The 27,547-nt window shown below is 38.3% G+C and overlaps 2 protein-coding genes across 3 annotated transcripts; both read left to right on the forward strand.

Annotated features, from left to right (window-relative positions):
- Nucleotides 1–793: 793 nt before the first annotated feature.
- Nucleotides 794–4,811, forward strand: LOC131160802 (importin subunit beta-3-like). The gene is made up of 7 exons (XM_058116684.1): nt 794–2,287; nt 2,871–3,074; nt 3,504–3,608; nt 4,082–4,153; nt 4,239–4,403; nt 4,493–4,567; nt 4,653–4,811. Exons 1-7 carry the CDS (start codon nt 794–796, stop codon nt 4,809–4,811), a joined length of 2,274 nt encoding a protein of 757 aa, XP_057972667.1.
- A 2,085-nt stretch (nt 4,812–6,896) lies between these two features.
- On the forward strand, nt 6,897–21,063 carry LOC131159918 (uncharacterized). Of its 2 annotated transcripts, none has more exons than XM_058115148.1 (13): nt 6,897–7,000; nt 7,095–7,164; nt 7,269–7,396; nt 7,513–7,569; nt 8,007–8,192; nt 8,327–8,419; nt 8,574–8,659; nt 8,763–8,829; nt 8,903–8,969; nt 9,058–9,194; nt 20,422–20,513; nt 20,622–20,682; nt 20,786–21,063. In XM_058115148.1, the coding sequence occupies exons 1-13, from the start codon at nt 6,944–6,946 to the stop codon at nt 20,939–20,941; spliced, it is 1,257 nt and encodes a 418-aa protein (XP_057971131.1). In that variant the 5' UTR covers nt 6,897–6,943; the 3' UTR covers nt 20,942–21,063. The 2 variants fall into 2 exon arrangements, with proteins under 2 accessions (XP_057971131.1, XP_057971132.1); XM_058115149.1 differs by having other exon boundaries at nt 6,913–7,000; nt 8,007–8,057.
- The last annotated feature ends 6,484 nt before the right edge of the window (nt 21,064–27,547 follow it).

Here is a 27,547-nt window from a genome sequence, read left to right on the forward strand (position 1 = left end):
TTGGTCCCCAAATCTTTTTATTATTCTATTATTTTTTTTAAAAGTATCTTTATATTTTTAAACAATCGTAAAAAAAAAAGATATTAAATGAACATTCTAATTGAGAGAAACAAAGAATCAATTTTCTTCCATTTCTTCTTCAAAATTATACTTAACTACTATAAGTGTGTGTGTGTGTGTGTGTGTATATATATATATATATATATATGTACAACTATATATTTGAAATAAAGGGAAAAGACACTAACCTACTCTGAGGTTTGACTAAAAGATAATACCCACCCTTGAAATTTTAAAAATTTTGGCTGATGTTTTTAAAATCTTAAAGAGTTTTTTTGAAATTTGTTAAAAAGATACAAATCTCGGCTTATATTTTGTAAAAAGATGAACATTTTTAGGAAAATTCAGTGTCTTTTTGGCAAACATGATGAGGTGTCTATGATATATATGAAATTTTAAAGGAAATCTATGGTATTTTGAAAATCCAGGAAAGACTTCTATACTTTTACCATGTTCTCCTACATTTTAATTTTTAATTTTTTTAAAACGCCTTATATTCATAACATAACACCCGTTAAAGAAAGGCAGAAGGACATGCTAGACGAGCCTTGAATTTATTGCCTTCCTCTCATAAACCAAATTAACAGAAAACGGCCTCAACGACCTACCTATAATTGCCGCCTCATTCCCGCCTAAACCAAGAATCCAACCCCTCATATCTCCTCTCCTCTCCCCTCCTCTCCCTCTCTTCTTGATACTCACTCTCTCTGAAACTCTTTTCTCTGCAACTCTCATGGATTCAGCATTCCCCATTACACCGGAGCTGGAATCCCAGGCTCTGAAGGTCCTCCAATCTGACTACACGTACCTGGCGGCACTCCTCGCCCCCCTTGACTTGCCAGATGGCTACAGCCAGCCTTCCCGATCACGTACCATGTTCACCTTCTTACGACGATTCCACGCCGGCCCCCTCTCCGTCCGCCTCTGCCAGGTCCTCCGCAACAGCCCTTTTGTCTACACTCGCACCCACGCTGCCACCCTCCTCCGCACTCTCCTCCCTGCATTTCCCCCGATCGTCAAGACCACCCTCCTGGAATGCCTACGGGAGGAAAGCTATCCCCAAGTCCTCAAGCCCCTGTCCCACGTTCTTTTCGACATTATGGATCGCGCTCCCTGGCCAGAGCTAATGAATTTTCTCTTGAAGTCCGTCTGGGAGGACGGAAAGCAGAGGATTCAAGTAAATTGTCTTGTGGTTTTCGCACATTGGAGGAATTTCGAAATTCTGAAACCACACTGGGAGGGGCTTCAAGAGGCAATCTTGAGGAAATTGGGATTTGGGGAAGACTCAGATGTTCAAGATGCTGCCTTTAGAGCAGCCCTCAATTTTCTTCAGCCCTCATCTAATCTGTCGACCCGAGATCAGAACGAAGAACATCTGTGTAGAATGCTCAAGGCGCTTTGCCAATTGCTCTTGCACTTCAATGAAGAAGGCGTTGCTCGGATGCGGAAAATGGCAGAGATGTTGACAAGTGATGGGAAATGGAGTGACCTTTTCATTTTGCTTTCCATGTGTGTCACTTCGGAATTGAAAATCCTTCAAGAATCTGCTCTGCTGATTTTTTCTAAGTTACATAACTGGTCTCCTCCAACGAAGCCTTTAATCCCTCACCGTGAAGATCTCCGACTTGCGTTCCTGCACGCACTGGATTCTTCTGAATTGTCGACTCGACTCACAGCCTTTTGTGCGGTGGTTAGTTTGACATTGATGAAGGTTTTCGAGAAAGTTTCAGACTTCTTGGAGAAAATGTTGTCTCTGTTGTTTGAATTGGTGGACAATAAGGAAGAGGCCAGTGTGCAAAAGGCTCTTTCGGAGTTGCATGGATGGGCAGTGGCAATGCCTGGGATCATGAAGCTACGGCTTGAACTTGTGTTCAGATGTTTGGTTCAGTTTGCTGATTGTGATGAGCTTGAGGACAGAACGAGGTTCCTTTCAGTTCAAATTTTAGTGGATATGGCGAAAAATGCGCCAGGTATGATGAGGGGACTGCGTCCGACGGTCATGAAAACTTTGTTCTCAGCTATTATAAGGATGCTTTCGGATATTGAAGAACCAAGGATTCTCACTAGGGAAATGGGCTTTCTTAATCAGCTTTCAGTTGCTCTATGTGGTAGCACTGTTATGCCAATTGCTACAGAGCTGTTACTTGAATACTTGAGCAATGAAGAATGGCAGAAGCGTCGTGCTGGACTTATTGCTTTTGCTGTGATTGTAGATGGATCCCCAATGGTATAAATGATCTATTTGTCCATTTAGGTTGCATGGATTTAGTTTAATTCTGTACAATTACCTATTAGTTTTCTGCTTACGGTTTCAATACTAAATGAAAATTTTCAACTTGGCAAGGCAACACTTGTGACAGCAATTGTATTATAAATATCAGAGATGGGTTTTCTTTAATATTTCAGAAAGTCTTGGAAAGATAAAACTGCGCTACATTAATAATTCGTTTCCCTTTTCTTTATGGACGAAGGCAAACTGCCAACCATGTAAACCTTTCAATGCTTTGTTTGTACCCCATTGATTTCTTCATTATTTTCCCATAATATCTGTTGGTGTGCGTCCAGTCCCACATCGCCTTTATGAGTAGTTTCAAAGTCAGTATAAGATCCTCTTAACTCTCTTTCCTTTACACTTATGTTTTGAGGATGAACTCTCTAACTTGGTATCAAGTTTATGCCTTGGGCTGCTTGGTTCCTCCACATCACCTCTATGATCAGTTTCAATTAGCTGATAAAACTATTGAAAGGAAGTTTGTGTGTGTGTGTGTGTTTATTACTTTTCTCTATTGCTAAAATTACCTTTGTGACAGGTTATGCCTATGTATCTAGACCAAATTTTGGGAATAGTTTTGAAATTATTCAAAGATTCCAATCCTGGTGTTCGTCAGGCTGCTAGTTATGTAATTGAGAAACTATCCGTGGAGCTCAGCCCACAATTACAAATTCAATATCATCATCAAGTTATGCCCGCCCTAGCTCCAGCAATTGAGGATTTTGAAAATCCAAAGGAACAGGTACATATTACCTGCAAGCTTGTTGATTATAGGAAATGCTAATGTGAAAGGCTTAGGAGAAATTCACAATGTGATGTGAGAAAGATCATTCACTGTTTTATAGTTAGCATTTCAATCATGAAAGATACAAAATTATCACATTAACCACTATTCGACCAGTGCTGTTTCTCTTCCCCTGAGGAGTCGTCAGCAAATTTTCTGGGCTTGTGGTTGATTCGTCTTTACATGTCAAACTGTCTGATGTGCTATATGATTCCTTCATCTATGCTGAGAATATTCATATTTTGGATATCTTTTTATTTGTGATTGTTCCTCCCATGGCATATGCTTCTGTGGTAGCATCACATTGTGTTTAGTTATCTTTTATTTTAGTTTATTATTTGTTCATTTGCCAAGTGCTTATCGTATTTATTATTGATTGCACTTCAGATGAATGCTATTTTAGCATTGTTTTTCTTCAGCAAAGGTTGTACCTCAGATATAATTGCACCTTACTTGGATGAGATTGTTAACGGACTACTTGAAATTCTGCAGGTACGAATTATATAATCATTGGAACAGTTAATAATGTCTTGCTCTTTCAAACATGTCATATGAATATCCAATACATAATCCATTCTTGCACACATGTAATTTCGGGCGTGTGTGTGCTCGGTTGACTCCAGTTGCAGATTGTATTTATTAGGGTTATAGATTTCAAACAAATATTTAGCTTTGCGTAATTTAGCGAATATGTGTGCGGTAAAGTTGCTCCTTTGTGACTGGTTGGTCACGGGTTCGAGTTCAAGGAAACAAGCTCTCTGAATAAAAGCACTGGCAAGGATGCCTACAGTAGGACAACCCTCCCCCTACCCTCGCAAAGCATGGAGCCTTGTAGCCTGGGATGCCCTTTTTTATGTGTCTTACACACATTTATGTGTTTCCATGAATAATACTATGTTTAATATCATTATTTCCATTTCTGATATGACCAGGCATTAATACTTTTATACATATGCTCAATATAGAAAGAGAATCAAACTCAAAAGTTGCAGGGGGCGGCTTTGGCAGCACTTTCGTTTGTTGCAACTTCATCGCAGGTATGCATTGATTTGCCTTTTCAGCTATTTATCATGCGGTTGTTTTCTTGAATTTTAGGGTCTAACATCATTTGTTGTTTTTCAGAATTACTTCCAAAAATACTACAACAATGTTATGCCTCGCCTGAGAACTATCTTGCAGGCTGCATTTGACACAGATAAGCGCACTGTCTGTGCCAAATCTGTGGAGTGCATTTGTTCTGTTGCAGCAGCTGTTGGAAAGCACACAGTTGGGACTGATGCTGAGCAGGTATCATTTGAATTGTACAGCACAATAATTAAAGCAATATCATTTTTATTATTTTGTACAAAGTCTTACTTGTTTTTATTTCATGCAAGGTTTTGGCACAGCTTTTGCCAATGCAAGTATCCCTGAAGGAGAGAGATAACCCAATAAGAAGTTACCTTATGCAAGTATGCTGATAATCTTGTTAAAATTGGTACCACATGATCAAGTGCATTATGGTTTCTTGTACTTACTTTGTCTTGCATGTTGCAGGGATGGGTTAAACTCTACAAGTGTCTAGGAACTGAGTTTGTCCCTCATATGAATGATTTGATGCCACATTTCCTTCAGTATGCTAATGAATTTATCGATGAAAAATTTACTGAGAGGTTGACCTTTATTAGTTTGCTTTTCATGTCTTCTAGAACATGAACTTGTTTATTCTTGAATTAAAAATTTTAGATGATCCTTTTTGAAACCCATTTTGTGTTTGTGACCATAATCTTGTTGCTGCTCATAATTGTCATGAACTCAAGATTACAATGAGTATTCAAACTGTTTGCATTGGAATTATTATGTTTGCCTCTCGCTCGTAAGAATACTAAAATTTAATGGAATCTTTTGCCAATAACCTACATATTATTTACAGTCTTGTTCCTAGACAATAAAATTTTCATGTATGCTAGAGCTTTTGCACAATCTCTCATTGTGGTGCCTCAAATCTTATGCCACACTTGTGGTTTTCCTAGTAAATTATCAGGAATGCATCAATAGGCAGCGGTAATGTTTCCTAGTGAAGGGCTCACGCAGGTTGGAGTTCTGGGCCATAAAAAAAAAATAAAAAAACCAGTTGGTGGAGCGACTGTCGGACGAATTTTCAATGTGCTTGGGGTGCAAAAATCACTACATGTTTGGCTTCTCTTGAGCAGATCTCATGATCCTCCACCACCACGTCTTCTTCATTTTCCCCCTCTTGTTGTTCCAAAAACAACAAAGAGGATTTTATTGAGTATCGGGGATTCAAAGTGTTAACAATGCATCACAACTCAGCACACTCAGAAAGCAATTCCGAAGCAAAACCATCGACGGATACACAAATCCATCGACGGTTACACCAAATCATTGACGGTTTCATCAAACCGTCGATGGTCACATTTGTCCGCTGCAGATTTAAATGACAAAGATTTGAGGCAAATTATCACAATAAAGACTAAGGAGCATCAAAGATCTAAAGTTAATTGTCTGAGGATCATATATGCTAACAAATCAGAGCCTATTAATTCAAAAAAAAGGATATATGGCAACAAAGCAGATCTTATCTCAAATCATGAGATTTATGATATCTTATTTATTATTACCTATATCTTGTAATAGTGTATAAATACCCTTGTTTGTATTCTCTCTAAAGCACGTAGTGTTCGCGGTTCAGTTATTTAAATAAAAATATCATTGTTCTTCGTGTTTCAATTTTTCTTTATGGTATCAGAGCCATTGTGAAAACTATGTTAAAAAAAATCCCAGCCCCTATATTATCCATATCTTTTTTTTCATCATTGTACATTACATCTCAATGCTACATCATAGCATGACGAAAGTCTAACTGTCTTCTTTGAGGATGGATCGGACCCATTAGCACTATTTCTCAATTATAGATGCAAAAGTCATCAACAGATTAACTACCTACGGAAAAAAGATCACACAACAATAGTGAAACATATCCATACCCTCAAAGGCCGCTCTTTATTATTATTTTTGCAACAAACTTTGCCTCCAACCCTAGAAAAGTTTGCGGAAGGGTGTTAATAATACATCACAGCTAGGCACACTCAGAAAGAAATTCCGAAGCTAAACCTTCGACGGTCACATTTGTCCGCTGCAGATTTAAATGACGAAGATTCGAGGCAAATTATCACAATAAAGACTAAGGAGCATCAAAGATCCAAAATTAATTGTCTGAGGATCTAATATACTAACAAATCATAGCCTATTAATTCAAAAGAGAGGATATATGGCAACAAAGCAGATCTTATCTCAAATCATGGGATTTCTGAAATCTTATTTATTTTTATCTATACCATGTAATAGTGTATAAATACCCCTCCTTATATCCTCTCTAAAGCACATAGTGTTCACAGCTTAGTTATTTGAATAAAAATATCATTGTTCTCCGTGTTTCAATTTTTCTTTACAAAGAATTTAGGTCCAAGGAGAAAAAGAAAAAAAAATTATGCAGGTCTCTTGGCAGAGATCTCTTAGTTAGGAGCCAGAAAACTTAAAATGTTTGGGGTCTTCAGAATATTTGGAGCGAGAATTTTCCTTTTGCTTCTATTTGAAATATAAGAGATGTAAGTACTATTTATCTAATGCATACATATTCAGATATTACCCTGTTAAAGCACAGTATGGCTGATTAAACATATAATACTATTTTTTGCTGCAGCAATATTTCCTATTGGTAAATACAGTAGTTTTTTTAAATAATGTTTTCCGTTTCTTCACTAATGGCTGTGCATTATTGTAGTATCAAGAACGCTATCCTAAAAGCGAAAGCTGCAGCTTGCAACATGCTGTCATGCTGTGCCATTGAGATGAAAGAAAATTTTTATCAATGGATCAGTCAGGTCATTATGATGTGCTACACACAAAATTTTCTTTTTAAGATATTCCATTTCAAAAGAAAATGAGAGCAATCAAGTTTGGTTCAATATGATTTAGGTTGTTGAAACTTTGGTTCCGCTTCTCAAATTTAGTGGCAATGACAAAGTTAGGATGGCTGCCATTTCCGGTATTACATTCCTTCTATTTATTTTCACTTTCTAACTGAAGCCCTTTTAGCTTTGATAAGATTCTAATTTTGAAATAGTTGTGTTCTTTGTTTTCTCTCTCTAGCAATGCCGGACCTTCTGCATTCAGCTGTTCTAGCAAAAGATAAAGGACCATATGATGGATCTGATAGCTCTTCTATACAGAAATTTGTTGATGATGCTATCCCATCTTTGGTGCAAGTTTTAGATAAGGTCATCCCGTTGTTTGTAATTATTGGATGTTATAATGACACATCTTGTCAGAGGATATTACAGCCAAAGCATCTTGTCTTTGTACTGAACTATTTTAGAATGGAATTGGTTTGCAGGAACCTGAGCAAGAAAATTCTGCAAGAACAATATCCATACTGAAGCGCTGCATAGAGGTATGTTATTCACTTCAAAACTGCGTTTTATATGAAAACTGATCATAGACTGTACTTTTTCTTTTATATTCTAATTTTTTAGTTGTATGTTTACTGTGTTCAATGAGATACAAAGAAATCAATTTCTGGTCTGTATAAATTAATTACTCTTGAAATAAATGCCTTTAGGGGCAGCTTCTTAGTTTAGGATAAAATTTAGAAAGTATTTGTGAGATAATCATTTGATTTCTTTCTTTTTAGTAATCATTTTTTTTTTTTTTTCCTTTTGGTGCCTATCTGTTGTTCAGCATCCTATGTCTGACCTGCCACCAATAAAATTCTTTTATAAGCAATGTAGAACTTCTAGTCTGAAAATATTTTCAAAGATTTTGGTACACCATTCTGCATTTTCATATGGAAGAAGTCATGTTCACAAGAGCCAATTTCGTCTCTTGCAGATTCCTGGAATGCATGTAAAGAGTTTCCAAGTGAAATTGATTGTGGACGAGGTAAAGAAGATACTAGAATCTATTTCAAAAAGAAATTCGGAAATTGTGAATAGAGTCAAGTCTGATGATTTTAATATCGAGGATGACAAATTTCTTAAAAGGCAAAAGGAGCAAAATGTGGAAATTGTTAATCAGGTTTTCCTTTTAACTTCTGAGAAGCTTTCCCATGAATTATTGACACTTCCAAGTTGTTTCTGTGCTCACATTTTTAGGCTAAAAATTATTAAATTCTGTGCTGCTATCTAGCCTCTTATTTTCCTTCTTGCTAGATTGGTGGTTGCTTGGAATCATTGATTGGAAAGTTGAAGATTGATTTCTTACCTTTCTTTGATGAGCTTTTGCCATATATGATAGTCATGTTGGTGAGTTATTATTTCTTCAGCATATAGTTGATCTTATTATGGGCTCTTTGGCAATTTATTACTTTCTGCTATAATGATAATTTTGGAGATTTATATCGCATCCTATACATCTTCATATAGTTATCCCTTCCATCCCTTTGTTCTCTCCATGCAGGCCAACGACAAGCCAACTAAAGAGAAACAAACTTCCTTCCACATTTTTAATAGTGTAATGCAGCACTGTCAAGAAGTTGCTATCAAGTAAGGCATCCCCCCCCCCCCCCCCCCACAAAATAACCCAGTATCAAACAATAATCATAAATTCATCTTTTCCTTAACTAAATTCTATCTGTTGTGTGAACAGGTATTATAACACGTATCTTCCATTCCTTCTGAAAGCATGTGAGGGTGAAAACCCAATTGTTCTGCAGGTTCAGTCCACTATGCATGTGGTACATTCCCTTAAAATAAGTTCTTGTGCATCTAAAAATTTGTTCTAACCAGGAAGCTGCACTTGGAATTGGCATATGTGCCGAGTTTGGTGGATCTGACTTCAAACCTTACATTGGAGGTGGCACACTAATTCTGCTTTCCTGTATTTCACAACTTGTTTTCAGCTAGGACTATATATTCACACTGGTTCTCTTGCTTCTCTGTAGTGGTTCTTTCCTGCTTAAATGCCATGCTCGAGTGCCCTTATGAATTAGGGTCAGATGGTGCTAAAGCATATGATAAGGCTGTATCAGCTCTTGGGAAAATATGTGAGTTCCACAGTCGCAGTATCAATGCAGAGCAGGTAAATATAGTTTGTTCTTTTGCACATTAATCATATCCTTGCGGCTCCATTTATAGACTATATATCGATTTTAGCACCGGAAGAGCCCATGGGTGAGCTTGATACACATGGGTGAACACCAAATTGACCAAAAAGCTTAAACCTATTGGGTCTTGGGCCCAACCATATATATAAGCACCCATCATCCACTCAAAATTTTCAATGTGTGACAAACTCACAAATGGAATTCTCAATAATCTCCCCGAGTGTTCCGACTGTTCCCCCTTGAATGAAAACCGTCTCCCTTATGGGAGTAAGCCCAATTCCCCAACAGTTGTTCAAGTGGGCCTTACCATGGGCACTTTACGTGCCTTAAATTGCATTCCATGTGCCTCTGAACCAATCCTACCTCCCACGCCTTGACCCTATTCGGATCCATCCCAAGCTTAGATGATCCTTATTAGCCTCGGTCACACACTTGGTCCTCCAACTGTTAGCACGTCAAGTTATTTGCTTCACATGTCGACTTTTACGATGTCGCTCACCCAGAGTTACACACTATCAGCTCTGATACCACTTGTTAGCACTGGAAGTGTAGCGCCCCGACCCGCCACGTGGGCTCGGAGTGTTAACTAAAGCATATAAACTCTCTGATACCACATACATATATATGTTGCAATCCGCTCTAACCAAGGAATCCCAAGTGCACCTTTCATTACTGGAAATAAAACCAAGCAGTGGAAGATGCTAAAACATCAAACACTTTACTAGAGTTCTAACTGTTCCCAAATATATACATGCAACTACCTATCTATATAATAAAACCCATCAAAATAACAAAATGCAACCAGTGGTGACTCACCAGTTCTATCTATTACCCCCAAAAGTCTAATCCCTGCCCCATAGTAAGTTAGGCACGATTCCTTGAATGACTTGAAAAATGCTTAGTATAATGGGGTAAGACACTTCTCAGTAAGATGAATTATATTATTATGAGTGTGTGGCTAGCTTGAGTTCCAGTGTGAATATAAAACTTCCATTATTTCACTGTATATAATATGACAATTTTAAAACTATACGACACTATATATATATATATATATATATATATATATCTTAAAATACATAATTTCAGAATAATAAACTGTCGGCTCAATATTGCCCATTTATAATAAATTTGGTCATACATGTATAAAAGACACAACCTGGACTGCTAAATTAGTGTCGTCACGCTATCACATACTCATACGACATGCTTTCCCCCATGACGGGTTGTGCGGCCTGAAGGTTAGACTCAACCTATGACCGACCGGCCATAGCTGAGTCAAAAAAAGGCTGTAAGTATGATTGTGCCTACCCATGGTCACACGGAACTGCATCGGATGGGGGCCCCCGGCACTAACCTCAGGGGAGTACTGTACCTAGGTCTCCAATCGACTATCCCGTATCACACTTCCATCCCCATGTAATTGCACTCACTGCCAACATATAGCTACGGTACCGTGCTCACAATATCACATATTGCATATCCACATGGTTCTAGAATTATATATGACAATTTACACAATAAAAACTATATTATAACTCATTTCGTATAAAACTTGACATTTAGTAAAACCCGGCCCCCGACCATCAAGTAAAACCCAGCCCCCGTCCGTTATATCAAAACTCGACCCCCAACTGTTAAATCAAAACTCGGCCTCCGACCGTTATATCAAAACTCGGCCCCTGGCCGTTATATCAAAACTCGGCCTCCGGCCGCCGTTATATCATACTGTATAATATTAGTAAAAACATTTTGCTCAGATATGCCATTTAAAAACTCTTCTCATGTCACACAATTTTCATCTGATAACCATAAATAAATAAACTGACGAGGAAACATACAAGTTGCTGAAAACAGGGTCTAAGCATCTCCAGGGTTTTATTTAACTCAAACTACTTATTTTATTGAAAATAGGAGATTTCAAATCAATCACGTTAGTTTTCCCAAAAAACGTATAAAAGTCCAAACACCATTTCCATATAACCGATTCGCTCATAAAATCATATATATATCATTTCTGTAAATGTTATTTGTGGCTCTTATACTTCTACTTTGATAAGTAAAGAAGGAAGAAGGGAAAACATGAAGGGGGCAGCACAGCAGGCCTCGTCGACGAAGGCCCCGTGTTCGTCGATGAGGGGATAGTAGAGGTTCGTCGATGAAGGCTCTTAAGTTCATCAATGAATAATTACCGAGAGTAGGAAATTTCAGACTTCTGGCATCGTTGACGAAAGCCTTGTATTCGTCAACGAAGGTTCTTCTTGGTCTCATCGATGAAGCCCCATGTTCATCAACAAGAGGCACTTGGACTGCTGCAGTTTCTTCAAAATTTGAATTTTTAAACGTTGGGTGGTTGGGCAAATAGGGGGAAACCTCCGAGGAACCTCTATATATGTCATCTAGGCATATTTTGAGAGTGAGAGTGATCATTTGAGAAGTGTATTGTGTACATTTTGATTTCCATTGTGAAATTTTGTGTGCCATTGCTTCCGTGGATGTAGGCTTTGCCGACCACGTAAATCTTCGTGTTGATCTTGTTCTTCTAGTTGTGTGTTATTTACATTTACTTGTCGTTTATTCCACTGTGCATCTTCATTATTCGATCCATATTACAACAAATTGGTATCCGAGTGATTGTTGTTATGGCATCGGGATCGTCTTCTGCAAGATTTGATGTAGTCAAATTTGATGGAATTAGAAACTTTGGTTTATGGCAGAGAAGAGTGAAGGACATTCTTGTGCAACAAGGAATGGCTAAGGCTTTGCTTGATACTCAACCGGAAGGAATGGATAAGATAACATAGGTAGATTTTAAAAGCAAAGGCAGCGTCTACAATATGCTTGTGTTTGGCCGATGAAGTTCTCTATCGGGTAATGGAGGAGGATTCTCCAGCGGTGATCTGGAGAAAGTTAGAAAGCCGGTATATGTCTAAATCCCTCAATAACAAACTTTATCTTAAGTAGCGTTTGTATTGTCTTAAGATGGTTGAAGGGTCAAGTTTGGATCAACAAACTAATGCCTTTAATCAAACTATAAGTGATTTGATGAGGGTTGATGTGAAGTTTGATGAGAATGATAAGGCTTTGATGCTGTTAAATTCTTTGCCCTCGATTCATACCTATGAAAATCTTGTGACTACTCTTACATGGGGAAAAGAAACTCTTGATCTAGAAGAGGTAACAAGTGCCTTATTAAATTTTCATCAAAGGTTAAAGATATGTGATGAAGGAGAAGGACTTGTGGGAAAGAGTAGCAATGAGTGAGGCAAGGGAAAGTTTAAGAATGAGTCAAATCAGAAATTCCAAAATCAATCTAAGAAGAAGAAGGAAATTTGGTGTTATAAATGCAATAAAATGGGGCATGTTAAACCGGAGTGTCCGGATTGGAAGAAGGGAAATAATGAAAAGAATAAGGGGATTTCAAAATCTGTGAATGTTGTTTAAGAAGAAGGTTCAGCAGATGGTGATGTTCTATCAGTTTCAGCGGAGTCGAATAATATATCGAACTCTTGGATACTTGACTCAACATGTTCTATCACATGACTCTGAATAAGGAGTGGTTTAGCACTTACAGGTTAGTGAATTCTAGATCAGTTCTTATGGGTAATGATTCTTCTCGCAAGATCATTGGCATAGGAAATGCAAAGATAAAAATGTTTGATGGTGCTATAAGAACATTGTGTAAAGTAAGACATATACCTGAGTTGAGAAAAAGTTTGATATCTCTTGGCACTTTGGATTGTAATGACTTTAATTACTAGTCCAAAGGTGGAGTCTTGACTGTATGGAAAGGTAATCTAACTGTAATGAAAGGGCAAAAATTGGATGGGAATATTTACACATTGTAGGGAACTACCATTGTAGGTGGAGTTGCAACTGTGGATGTTGAATCAGATGAGACCGTTTTGTGGCATATGCGCCTTGGGCATATAGGGGAACATGACATAAAAGAACTACACAAGAGGAAACTTTTGAAGGGCTTGAAATCATGTCAGCTAGAATTTTGCAAAATATGTGTTATTGGAAAACAGAATAGGGCAAAGTTTAGACCAACTATTCATAAGACAAAGGGTATTCTTGACTATGTACATTCAGATGTTTGGGGCCTAGTTAGAGTTGCATCAAAGGGTGTATATGTGTATTATGTGAGTTTCATTGATGATTACTCACGGAAGGTCTGGGTTTACTTCATGCGTCACAAATCAAGTACGTTTGCCAAGTTTGAAATTTGAAAAGCTGAAGTGGGGAACCAGACAGAGAGGAGCATAAAGTGCTTAAGGTTGGATAACGGGACCGAGTACGCTGATTCTCGGTTCATGGAGTTTTGTGTGGAGCAGGGCATCAAGAGACATTTTACAGTTAACCAGACATCTCAACAAAATGGTGTGACAGAATGGATGAATCAGACTCTTGCTGATAGGGCTCGGTGTCTCAGATTGAATGCAGGGCTACCGAAAAACTTTTGGGCCAAGGCAGTTAGTATGACTTGTTTTTTGGTAAATAGATCACTAAGAGCATCACTAGAGGGTAAAGTGGCAGAAGAGGTATGGACGAGAAAAGCTGTACACTATTCCAAATTGAAAGTATTTAGGTGTCCAACCTATGTCCACATGTCTAGTGAGGAGAGGTCTAAGCTTGACCCGAAGTCTCATCGTTGCATATTTTTGGGGTATCCAACAGGTGTAAATGGGTACAAGCTATAAGATCCAATGGCAAACAAAGTGGTGATCAGTAGGGATGTAGTCTTTGATGAGAAGGCTATGGTGAAGTGTACTCAAGAATGTGATGAACAGAAATAGGAGCCAGAAAGCTGGGGCAGTGATGAACATATCGTGCAGGTGGAGTTGGAAGCTTAGGGAAATGGAAATGATCATGGTCCCGTGGTTGCAAGAAGCTCTAGCTTGGAAAGCCAGCAAGTCGACAGTATTCTGTTAAGAAGATCTAGTCGCACTATTCAGCCTCCGCCAAGGTATGGGTTTGAAGAGTTACGACCAGGAGAAAATGGATGGGAGCAATGATTGAGGAAATAGAGTCACTATGTAAAAAATCAAACTTGGGAGTTGGTGGAGCTTCTAGATGGAAAGAGACCGATTGGGTGCACATGGGTGTACAGGAAGAAGGAGGCAATATCAGAAAAAGGAAGGTGAGAATTTCAAGGCACGGTTGGTGGCGAAAGGATACTCATAGAAGAAGAGGATATATTATGATGAGATCTTTTCTCCAGTTGACCGACAAAGTTGTGTTGTGGTTAGTAGCTCATTATGATCTTCATTTGGAACAAATGGATGTGAAGACAACATTTCTTCACGGTAACTTGGAAGAACAAATCTACATGGTTCAGCTTGAGGGATTCATTAAATAGGGAAAAGAAAATTTTATTTGTAGGCTGAAGAAATCTCTTTATGGGCTGAAATAGTCTCCAAGGCAATGGTATAAACGGTTTGATTCCTATATGATAAAAATTGGCTACAAACGATGTGAGTATGACTGCTGGGTATATGTAAATAAGCTTGATGATGGCTCACTTATTTTCTTATTATTGTATGTCGATGATATGTTGATAGCTGCAAGAGATTTAACTGAGGTGAATCAATTAAAGGACCTGTTGTATAAGGAATTTGATATGAAGGATCTTGGTTCAGCCAAGAAAATACTTGGGATGGAGATTCGTCGAGGCAGGACTGCGGGGAGCTTATAGCTATCTCAGGGCGATTATGTGCAGAAGGTGTTGGAGAGGTTTAGCATGGCTGATGTAAGACCGGTGTGTATACCTCTAACGAATCATTTTAAGTTGTCTACTACAAATTGCCCAAGTTCGGATGAGGAAATTTGGGACATGTCAAAGGTCCCCTATGCTAGTGTTGTGGGGAGTTTAATGTATGCCACGGTGTGTACGAGACCAAATTTAGCTCATGCAATGAGCGTGGTGAGCAAGTTCCTCTCTAATCCAGGAAGGCAGCATTGGGAAGCTGTAAAATGGATACTCAGATACTTGCGGGGTACATTGAGATATGGCATCATGTTTGGCAAGCAATAAGATTGTCCTTCAGTTATGGGGTTTGTCGATGCAGATTATGCTAGAGATATGGATAACAGAAGGTCTACAATGAGATATGTATTTACTCTTGTAGGAGGACCGGTATGTTGGAGATCCATAGTACATTCTCTGGTAGCATTGTCCATGACTGAGGCAAAATATATGGAAGTTGCTGAAGCTGCAAAAAAGGCCTTATGACTTACTGGTTTAGTTAGAGTGCTAGGGTTACAACAAGATGGTGTGGTGCTACATTGTGATAGTCAGAGTGCCGTTAATTTGGCGAAGAATCATATATACCACGCTAGAACCAAGCACATTGATGTGAGGTTTCATAGGGTTTGGTATTTGATTGCGTTGGGTGAACTCGTGTTGGAGAAAGTTCACACGTCTGATAATGTAGCAGATATTCTGACCAAACCAGTAACTTTTGAAAAGTTCAAGCATTGCTTGGACTTCATGTATCCAAGTGATAGAAGAGAGACAAGCCCAAACCTAGCGTTTTCAAGTTTAACGTGGAGTAGATCATGTTTTTCGGGACTCTCCTAAGGGGCATATAATAGCCAAGGTGGAGATTGTTATTTGTTGCTCTTATACTTCTGCTTTGATAAGAAAAGAAGGAAGAAGGGAAAACATGAAGGGGGCAGCACAGCAGGCCTCGTCGACGAAGGCCCTGTGTTTGTTAACGAGGGGACAGTAGAGGTTCGTCGACGAAGGCTCAGAAGTTCGTCAACGAATAATTACTGAGAGCAAGAAATTTTAGAATTCTGGCATCATCAACGAAAGCCTTGTATTCGTCGACGAAGGTTCTTCTTGGTCTCGTCAATAAAGCCCTGTGTTCGTCAACGAGAGGCACTTGGACTGTGGTAGTTTCTTCAGAAATTTGAATTTTTAAATGTTGGGTGGTTTGACAAATAGTAGGAAATCTCTAAGGAACCTCTATATATGTCATATGGGCATATTTTGAAAGTGAGAGTGATCATTTGATAAGTGTATTGTGTACATTTTTATTTCCGTAGTGAAATTTTGTGTGCCATTACTTTTGTGGATGTAGGCTTTGCCGAACCACATATATCTTTTTGTTGATCTTGTTCTAGTTGTGTGTTATTTACATTTACTTGTTTATTCCATTGTGCATCTTTATTATTCGATCCATATTTCAACAGTAAACATAAATTACAATTTAACCGGTCCATAATTCAAAAACAACTAACATAATATAATCCCCTTACCTGATCCTGAAGAAAATGCCTAAACCTTCAAAACCACGAAAATCTAACAGCACGAATCAGCTAAAGATCGACGGCGTGCGTGCCAGGAGAAGGGAGAGAGGACTGGAGAGCACTATCAGAGAGTTCCCGAGGCTAGAGAGAGAGAAAGGATCAAAACCCTAATTTTTAGAGAGAAAGAGAGAGCGAGAGAGAGAGAGAGCAAATGTAACTTATGAAAAAAAAAAGAGTAACTTAGCCCTTAAGTAAACAGACCCGTAGGAAAACTGTCGCCGGTTTTTTTGGGCTTGACAAAACTGTTAATGGTTTGCCCTTAAAACAACTCTCGGTTGTTTACTTGCAAGAAAACTGTCAATGATTTTTCTGATCCTCACAAAACCGTCACCGGTTTTCTCCTGGCCAAACCAATTTCCTCTTTTTCCTTTTCCTTTCTCTTTTATTTTATTTATTTCTTTATTTTCTTAGTTCGGATTACTGCAGGAAGAGCCCATGGGCGAGCTTGATACACATGGGTGAACACTAACTTGACCCAAACACTTAATCCTATTGGGTCTTGTGCCTAACCATGTATATAAGCACCTATCATCCATTCAAAATTTTCAATGTGAGACAAACTCACAAGTGAAATTCTCAACAATCAACACGTTTGTCTTTCTTCACTTTATCATTCCAGCTCATCACCTTTATTTTATATTTCCATGCATGAAAATTGACATATATGTTTTGTTTTTCTTTTTTCTTGGAGAAGTGGGAACTAGAGAGTGAGGGAGTGAGAAGGAAAATTGACTCAAACTCCTATATTTGGAGACATTCTGGAGACTTGTGCCTATTAAGGAATTAGACTGCAGAATCTATAAGTTCGCAAAATTCTAGCACAACCTAATACTCATTTTGTAACAAAGAATTTGTATAATTTCTTTTTTTTTTTATCTGAAAATTATAATTATAGGCCAAATGGATATGCACATTATCACAGGGCATACCCAGGAAAGGGAGAAATAACTCCCAAACAAGGATTTGCTAAGCAGACAATCAGAAAGCCTAACATGGTTGAGAATAACTACAACTCAATATATCAAAACCTGTGTATCCCTAGGGGCAAAAGCCATGATAACAAAACAATCAAACAAACTCAGTCAACCAAGGGGAGGAGGGGGGCGGGGGGGGGGGGGAGTACTCCCGCAAAGCAATCAGCAAGCCATACATGGCTAGAAAAACTACTACTTAAACATCAGAGCTCAACCAACCAAATAGGGAAATTTATCATAAACAATTCTATAAATGTTGGATTGGATAGAATTGATGAAAGTCTGTCGAAGGGTTACAACTCCCTCAAACTTCCTCTTGTTCATATCATGCCAAAGGTTGTAAACCATAATGGCAAGGCAGACCTTCTTAGGAACAGCTTGAACTCCTGTACCCCTGACCTCTTTGTGATGGGGATTAGCATGCCCTACCTATGTCATTTTCAGATGTTGTGACACATGGACGACCCTTTGATGTCCACATTTCCTTTGCCGACATGATGACACGTGGACGACCTCCCAATGTCCACATCGGTTCATAATTGTTTGTAGATTTTGAATGGATTATTCAATGACTTGTTTTGAAGACTTCAGTGTAAGAATGACCCGAGTAGAGATGCCAAAGCAAGTTCGAGTTCAAGACCTATGTGGGCCCCATACATGGCTCCATTGGGCCCCACACAAATTGGGCCTCCCTTTGACTTTTGTTTTGTATTTAATTTGTAAACATGCAAGACAACTTGCTTGCATGTGCTTGTCCTTAGTAAGTTGTGCTTAGTATTTAATATGTCTTGTAAGTTGGAGTGTTTTAAGCTGTGTGAGTATTTATTATGTCTAGTAAGTTGCTGTCTTTATTATTTGTGTTTCACATGATTGTGTGGGAATTGTTAGTTGTTTAATGTCTTTGTACCCCTCCATGCTAGCTAAGCTTATTAATGTTGTCCCCCCATGCTAGCTATATATACCCCTTCATAGTAAGAATTATGTAGAGAGAAAAGTATTGATATTGAAAGGATTTTCCTTTGCTAAAGCTTGTTATAGCTTTGTCCCATCCTTGTGATTGTGTAGTGAGAGGCTATGTCATTCTCTTCGGAGATAACGTGGTTAGAGACCACTAACCTATCCAGCAACTCCATCTCCATATCCTCCTTCCCTCACTCTCACGGTCACCACCAAAGTTACATCCACACGGGCAGCACTTTCATATCACCACACAGACACCATCAATCCTCTGATTTATTGAGTTTATGTTTATTAATCTAATTCTTAATTTAATGTGTTTCGAATGTATGTGCTTGTGAGGGTTGAACCGTAGGAGATAGCCATCCTTTCCCATCCTACATCACTTTGTGCATCCACTTGAAAACAGATTTAATTGTAGTAAGCCAACCAACATTTAACATTTACATACTGAAAATATACCTTCATTTCTTACATAATTATCTTGAAAATATTTTCCACTTTTATCAGTTTATTTTCACATATATGTAGCTAAATAAACAACCCTAAGCTCAAAAAAACATTATTTAAACGATTGACCTTTATACCCACATGAAAACATATATACATATATATAACATAATCCATTTCCATTTAATATATAAATTTCCTCCTTACCTGAATCCTCAAACTACACCAACAGGTATCCCAAACTAAACACTATACCCTAAAAACCTTGAACCCTAAACCCTAAATCATAACCCCAATTCTAAACCCCAAACACTAAACCCTAAATCCGAAACCCTAATCCCTAAGCCCTAAACCCTAAACCGTAAACCGTAAACCCTAAGCCCTAAACCCTGAACCCCAATCCCTAAATCCAAAACCCTAAACCTTAAACCCTATACCCTAAAACCTAAACCCAAAAACCTAAAGTCCTAAACCCTAAATCCTAAACCCTAAACGACAAACCTCAAACGACAAACCCTAAACCCTAAACCCTAAACACTAAACATTAGACCCTAACCCTAAACCCTAAACCCTAAATATATCACAAGTCAGCAACTTCCCTTTTGTACCAAGCCACAATACAAAGGAATGCTTTGGAAGGCAACAATTATTCCATACTGTAGCATGCCAAGGGACTTTGTTACCCCTGTCTCCAGAAGTGATAGGCTTTAGAGCAATTAAATTACTCATCTTCAGCCCATTGTCTCACCTGCTCCACAGCGCCATCAGAATTTCCACACTGCTGCATAATCTCATTTTTAATCTCAAATTTTCTCTTCAAGAGGGGTGAATCTTCATTTCTTGCAAAAGCACCCCATAGAGAGTCTTTTTTGATATGGATGTTCCACAGGGCCTTAGTAAGCAAAGCTTTGTTCTATATTTTTAGATCGAAAACCTGAAGACCCCCTTCCTCCTTTGGTAGACAAACCTTACTGGCCTTTCATCTTGCAACTTGGAGTGTTTCCACTTTTGAAGGCTTTTGAGTTGTAGGAAAAACTCTTATTCTATGTTTGTGACTCAAGAGATTGGGCCATACGTTTGTTTTTGAGTGGATTTGGACAAAATGAGTACAAATTTGTATTTAACATCATCCAAATCCAAATTAAAGGCCCAAATGTGTGAGCACAAACACAACCTTAGTTTCTTTCATTTGGCGGGAGAAATATTTTTTTGAAATCCAAAAATCTGCACATTTTAAATTTGGTCTCAAATTTGCAGTTACGAGAAGATATTCCTCAAACTTACTTTATTACCCACAGGTTCCTGTACCTAAGGATGCAAAAAATCTTTATCAGATTTAATATTTTGAAGTAGAAGTATTTTGAATTGTCGATAGTGCTGGCCACTAAGTTTGCATAATTATCCTTCATCTGGCCTGAATTTGCTAAGTAGAATGACATTTGGTGCTTGTATTACCACCAGTTGCAGTCCCTTCCCCTAGTTTAATCTTCAAACTATTCTGCAGGTTCTTTCTACCTGGTTAAGCCACTTGCCAATAAGAAATGATTTGATTGAGGCTAAGTTGGTGCACGAAAAGCTGTGTGAAATGGTTGAAAAGTAAGAAATTGCTTTCCTGGAATAATTGAATTCTGTTGCCAAGTTAGTCATCATGTTATCAAATTGATTAAGAGCGACTCCTGTCTTTGTTTCATAATTTTTTTTCAGGCAGGACACAGAACTCCGGTGCCCAAAAAACCTTCCCAAAGTTATTTCAGTATTTGCAGAGGTAAATTAACGTTGAACGGCTTCAATTCCTCCGTGCTCTTTTTTCTATTACTCTTTTATGAACTGAATAGTGTGATGCAATTTTTTTTTTTATGTTATCTTAGGTGATATCTCAGCATGAGAAGCTAGCATCGGAGGAAACTTGTGAGAAGATGATGAATTTTTTGAGAAAGATTAAACTGGATCCACCTTCTGACCTGGAAGAAGTCATTTCATCATTGCATCCCCAGCAGCAGGATTTATTGAAAACTATATTCTGACAAGATGGTGGTTTGCATTTTCTACCAAGTATTCTTACCAATTGTGTTCTACTTTCTGTATTGCCGAGTGTGTGTCTTTGCATTCAACGAAATAACAATTTTGATGTGAGAGCTTTCTGGGAGAGTGTCTGTACATACAAGCAAGGAAAAATAGTGATTTTTGTGGTAAAATGTGAAATGGGAAATGCATTGTAACAGAAAGTAAATACATGGCGGCCTTCAATCTTTCTATTTCTCTAATCACACGTGCACACAACCATCAACTTTCCAACAAGCAGAAATACAAGAAGGAAAAATGCTCCAGGATATGGAGGATCATGATCTCTGTAAGATAAAAAGTCACCCCACCATTCAAAGCAGTGTGCAAACAGATTCTATGAATCATCTTTAGCATAATTTGTAGGTTGCATGTATGATAACAATCCAAACATCTTGGTTCAATTATAAATATTTTATGACATAAGATATCTGTATTTGCATAGAGAAAAAGAATGGATGTTGAAGTATTTGGTGAATTGAAAGACCTAAAACACAATGACAGATTCTTCCACTCTCTATAATACATATCAAGTGTTTAGGACCCTGTGAGCAACCAGAAAAATATGACACCAGAAATTTAACATGGTTCGGTCAATATCGACCTACGTCTACGGAGCACACCACAAAATTCACTATTTGCCGAAAAAATACAACTCTCACTCTCTCTCCCCCTCTCTACCTCCTCTCTTTCTTCTCTTTGCTCTCTAAGCTTCTCTCTTGTGTCTATCACAACTCTCCACAGCTCTATTTATAGGGTTGTTGGATTCAATTACAATTAAATACATTGAATTACAAATGGGAGTTTTCATCTACTGACGTGTCCTTACACCTTCTAAAACATCATCCACATCTACAAAGGTCGTTTCAGACTCTGTAGATTCTATTGTATGTCTACCTTTGTACATCACCTTTTCATCAAAAATCACATCTCTACTGATCACCGTTTTGTTTTCATCATCCCAAATGCAATATCCATATTCATCTCCTCTATAACCGATGAAAGTGCATTTCTAGGATTTCGAATCCAGCTTGTTCCTGACATGATCATTGATATGTGCATATGCAACACAACCAAAAACTTTCAAATGTGAAAGTCTTACCTCTTTGTTACTCCAAACTTCTTCTGGTAGACTATAGTCTAATGGTACTAAAGGACTTCTGTTAATCAAATAAGCTTTTATATTGACTGCTTCTGCCCAAAGCATCTTTGGCAAGCCTGACTGCATATGCATGCTTCTGGCTTTCTCTATCAACGTTCTATTTATCTGCTCAGCTACGCCGTGTTAAGGCGTACCTGACACAGTTCTTTCCATTCTGATACCATGCTCATAGTAGAATTTCTTGAATTTGGTTTCAACATACTCTCCACTATTATCTGTTCTCAACTTTTTGATTTTCAAACCAGTTTCGTTTTCTACCATCGCTTTCCAAATTTTAAAAGCATAAAAAACATCAGATTTATACTTCAAGAAGTAAACCCATACCTTCCGTGAATGTTCATCGATAAACGTGATGAAGTAATGCTTTCCTTTTGTAGACGAAATGGTTGTTGGTCCCCATACATCTGAATGGACTAGCTCAAGTCTCTCCTTCTTTGGGGTACTGATGTTTGTCTAGAAACTGACTCTCTTCTGTTTCCCAAATATGCAATCCTCACATGTGTCAATCTTCATCGATTGTAAATCACTCAACTTACCCTTTGAGTGCATCACCCTGAGTCCCTTCTCACTCAAGTGTCCGAGTCATTGATGCCATAAGTTGCTATCATCATTTCTTGTAGCAACTATAATAGACATGCATGCATTGGGAGTTACATAAAGAGTACCACTTTTCTTACCTCGAGCAATTGTCAATGCACCCTTCAAAATCTTCCCTTCATCACCAATGAAAGATGTGTCATAACCTTTGTCTGCCAATTGACCGACTGAGATCAAATTCTTCCTCAGGTTTGGAATATACCTGACATCTCTCAGTTTCCACATTGACCTATTCATTTTGATCTTCACTGTCCCCTTACCAGCAATGTCGCAAGGTTGATCATTGCCCATATATACTTTACCAAAATTACCTGATGTATACTCCTCCAGGCAATCTTTGCTGCAAGTGGCATGAAATAAAGCTCCAGAGTCTAACACCCAAGACTCCTTTTTGCTCTCCAAATAGTAGATCAACAAATCATCATTTTCGGAAGTAATATTTGCTTATGTCTTTTCCCTCATCTCATATTCTTTCTTCTGACTTCTGCACTGGTTCTTGTAATGACAAGTTTTTCCACAGTTCCAGCACTTAATTAATTTTGTGCTCTGGGAACCTGTGTCCTGAGAACCTATGGTATTTCTGGATTTAGATGGCCTAAGCCTAGATTTTCCGTAGTTGTTTGATTGTCCAAGCATGTTTCCTCTGCCTAGACTCTCCATGTTCAAGGCTGAACTCGAAGTGGAGCCATGGTTCGACTGCATTCTAATTTCCTCCATAAAAATCATGTTGACGACCTTATTGTATACAAGCTTTGATTTTCCTATGGAGCTATTGATGGCAGTAACAACACCATTCCAACTTTCGGGCAATGGACTGAGAATCAGTATGGAACGAATCTCATTATCAAATGTTATCCCGACTGAGGCGACTTGGTGGATGATATATGCTTGATATTGAACACCACAGACTTTGACAACGCCATTCTAATGGCTCTGAGAGTTTTTCGATCAAGTAACTCCCACTCGTCCTCGTTCATAGATGCTGGCTTACCCTTCAATGGTAAGTGCAATTCCTTCCCAAATAAATATTCTTCAATTTGTATCTTCTAGAAATCGAAATTATTTTCGTTGAACATTTTAATTTTTGAGATCTTTTCATTCGACATCTTGATTCACTGATTTAAAGATGGAATTAACTCAAATGGATAGTACTGTTGGATTCGAAATGATCGAAAACCTTAGAAATGGTTCAAGTCGTTCGAAAAACAGACCCAAAACGACTCTGAAAAGCTCAGTCAAAGTTCAGGTCAAACTTGGTCAACTAATCAACGCTGATGTGGCCTGTTGATGTGGCAGTATGCTAACGTGGCAGGATGTTGATGTGGCCTGCTAACATGGTAGTGGGGCCCACCTATTGTCGAGGCACTGGGGCCCAGCTGATGTGGCACCCGGCTGACGTGGTAGTGACGTGGCGTCCCCTAGGTCTGGATCGGTTTGGATCGGATACAGATCCACGGACCGGGTCTTGGGTTGATCTGGTCTGAGTAAGCTTCTGGGTTGGGTCAGGTGTATACCGGGTCAGGTTGAGGCGGTTCGAGAGAGGAAGACGCATGGGGCACGTGAGCAACAGGTCACCGGCGAGTGGCAGCGAGGCGCGTGATGGCGCGTGAGGCTTCGTTTGAGCTCCTTTCGAGCTTCGGTTTGCACGGTTCGCTTCATCTCGACAAGTCGAATGTGATGGTGGCCTCAAAACTCAGTTTCGAGCCACTGGAAAGAACTCTGATTTTAGGATCACTTTCAATTTGACTTTTCTACTTAAACCGGGCTCTAATACCACTTGTTAGGACCCTGTGAGTAACTAGAAAAATATGACACCAAAAATTTAATGTGGTTCAGTCAATATCGACCTACGTCTACGGAGCACACCAAAAAATTCACTATTCGCTTGAAAAATACAACTCTCACTCTCGCTCTCTCTCTCCTTCTCTTCCTCCTCTCTTTCTTCTCTCTGCTCTCTGAGCTTCTCTCTTGTGTCTATCACAACTCTTCACAGCTTTATTTATAGGGCTGTTGGATTCAATTACAATTAAATACATTAAATTAAAAATATGAGATTTCATTTATCAAGATAAATGGAGATTAATGCAAACCGCGTTCCAACTCGTTACGTGTCTCTAGCTTTTGGCTCTCCTGTCTCTAGCTATAACATCAAGTACATAACAATGATCACAATACCGTCACTAACTTATGCCTACTAACATAGAAGTAACACATGCTAAATGACCAAAATAACCAGTAACAACCAAAATAACCAGCAACACTCCCCCTCAAGCTGGAGGATAGATATTGTATACTCCTAACTTGATACAAATGAATTTAACATGCAACCTTCCCCCCCTCCCCCCGCCCCACCCACCCGAAGCTTTTGAGAGTAAATCTGTAGTACGCAATTCAAAATTCACATGAGTGGCTGTGATGAGCTTTAACACAAGATTTTCTAGAACAAAACAACTATCAACTTCAATATGCTTTGTGTGCTCATGGAGAATTGGGTTGGAAGCAATATGAATAGCATCTTGAGTATCATACATCAACGCCATAGATTGAAAATGTGGAAAAAATTCTTTAACCAAACAAGTTCCATGCAGTGTGAGCCATAGCATCATACTCTACCTCAGCACTTGACCTAGCCACCACAAATTACTTTTTTATTATTCTAGGACATGAAGTTACAACCAAAAAAAACACAGTACCTGATTATGGATCATTTTTTGAAAGGTGACCTAGCCCAATCTACATTTGTATATCCCTAAATATAACTATGACCTTGATCTTGATATAAAAGACCTCTCCAAAGTGCACCTTTGAGGTATCTCAAGATGCAAATTACAAAATTCCAGTGACTTCTCGGAGAGCCAAGAAATTTGCTCACAACACTTATTGCAAGGCATATATTTTAGTCCAGTAACTACTAGATAATTTACTTTTCCAACAAGTTTCCAATATCATCTAGGGCCGGCCAACAACTCACTCATATTTGGAACTAACTTATTGTTAGGATCCATGGGTGTAAGTTTAGATTCCAATAGTCTAGTCCCATCCAAGAGGTCAAGAACATACTTCCTTTATGACAAATGGTTCCTATGCGAGAATTGGATACTTCCATACCCTAGACACATTTCAACGGTCCTACAAATTTGGTCTAAAATTCAGTTTTTGCAAAATACTTTAGGCACTCGATACCTTGATCATTATCAGCAGTACATCTCAATATCATTCATATACACAACAAGAAAAATCCTATGGGATGTGGAATGGCAATAAAATTCAAAATGATCTACCTTGTATTGTTGAAGGCCAAAACAAAGTACTATAGTGATTCATCAGACCATGCTCGAGGGGACTACTTTAGATTATAACGATTTCTTGAGTAGACACACTAAGCCTGACTCTCTCTAAGAAAGACATCCAATTGATTACTTTATATAAAACTCCTTTTAAAGACTACCATGTAAGGACACATTTTCACATCCAACTAATGCACACATCAATGACATATGGTGGCTAAGGAGAAGAAGAAACGAGCTAAGGCAATTTTAGCGACTAGGGAGAATATGAATAATCCAAAGTGTACATCTAATTATATCCTTTAACAATAATGCAATCCTTCAATAAGCTAAAAAATTGTTAGGATTGACCTTCATTGTATACACCCAACCACTAACCATAGATAGGAAGAAGAGGCACCCATTCCCAAGTACCATTATCCTATAATGCACACATCTTTTTAACCATTTTATTCCTCTGTCTAGAATGACTAAGGCTTCAGAAAAAAAAACTTAGGGATAGAAACTAAAGAAAGTCTACTAATATATAAAACTATGATATGAGGTTGAAATCATAACAAATGATTTTAGATATAGAATGATGTGCACAACAATGTTTACCTTTCTAGACATCAATAGGAAGATTAACTTTTAAGGGAATGGGATTGTCATACGAGAAAAAAAAAAAAAGGCATATCAATGGAAGTTGGAAGAAGCTCTCCTCCTTGAGTCTTCTTTATGTATACATCTGAGACTCATTGAGGGTAGAAGCCTTTATGGATTCAAAATAGTATAGGGTAGTGTGATTTTTGGTGTAATCCCAAAAGGAGGGGGGGGGGGGGTGAATTGGAGATTTTAAAAATCCTAGGTCAAGTATGTCCTATTTTAAAATCATAGCCAGTCAACCTAGGGTCTTTCTAATCTATCACAAGTCTAGCAGATATATGAATGTTCAAATATTTTTAAGCAAGTATGACAAATTCAGTATTTCTCAAACAATCACAAATCAGTATTTAAAGACAAACACAATAATCTCAACAGGTAAATATAAACATGCAAATATAGGAATGTGAAGAGTATAAGGAAAGAATGACGTAGGGTTTTTACAAGGTTCGGCAAACCGTGCCTATGTCCTCGCCTCAAGCTAATCTGCTTGAGGATTCACTCTATTTGCTCACCTAACTAGGCAGAGCAATGCTGTATACAACTTCCCCTTACAGGGTGGAGTTCCCCCTAGCTCCCTTAACCGAGTGAAGCCAAATTGTCACCCACCTTATGGGATGGTGCCCTCCTCTTCAGCTGATACCCCACACTTGGAACATGGTTCACTACTTGAACCACAGGGATACAAGATATGAAATAAATGTTTGTGTACAACAAGGTGTTTCTCAAAATAAACTAATGTGTACAATGAAGTTCTATATGCACTCTTGTACGATAGGATTTCTGCTCAAAAGAGTTTGTATGGTTTTTTTTTCTCAAATTTTTATATATGAAATATAGGAGAGAATATATAAGCATGTGATCTTTGATTTCAAAAATGA

The sequence above is a fragment of the Malania oleifera genome, chromosome 7 (assembly GCF_029873635.1).
Source record: "Malania oleifera isolate guangnan ecotype guangnan chromosome 7, ASM2987363v1, whole genome shotgun sequence".
Classification (NCBI taxonomy): domain Eukaryota; kingdom Viridiplantae; phylum Streptophyta; class Magnoliopsida; order Santalales; family Ximeniaceae; genus Malania; species Malania oleifera.

What these genes read in the sequence shown, in the direction of transcription:
- LOC131159918 (XM_058115148.1), top strand. Translation starts at nt 6,944, where the DNA reads ATGCTGTCATGCTGTGCCATTGAGATGAAAGAAAATTTTTATCAATGG. An exon ending in TGTCAAGAAGTTGCTATCAA is followed by an intron (nt 8,660 to 8,762) that starts GTAAGGCATCCC and finishes TTGTGTGAACAG; the next exon opens with GTATTATAACACGTATCTTC. An exon ending in TTATTTCAGTATTTGCAGAG is followed by an intron (nt 20,683 to 20,785) that starts GTAAATTAACGT and finishes ATGTTATCTTAG; the next exon opens with GTGATATCTCAGCATGAGAA.
- LOC131160802 (XM_058116684.1), top strand. Translation starts at nt 794, where the DNA reads ATGGATTCAGCATTCCCCATTACACCGGAGCTGGAATCCCAGGCTCTG. An exon ending in TTGTAGATGGATCCCCAATG is followed by an intron (nt 2,288 to 2,870) that starts GTATAAATGATC and finishes CCTTTGTGACAG; the next exon opens with GTTATGCCTATGTATCTAGA. An exon ending in GACTACTTGAAATTCTGCAG is followed by an intron (nt 3,609 to 4,081) that starts GTACGAATTATA and finishes TGCTCAATATAG; the next exon opens with AAAGAGAATCAAACTCAAAA.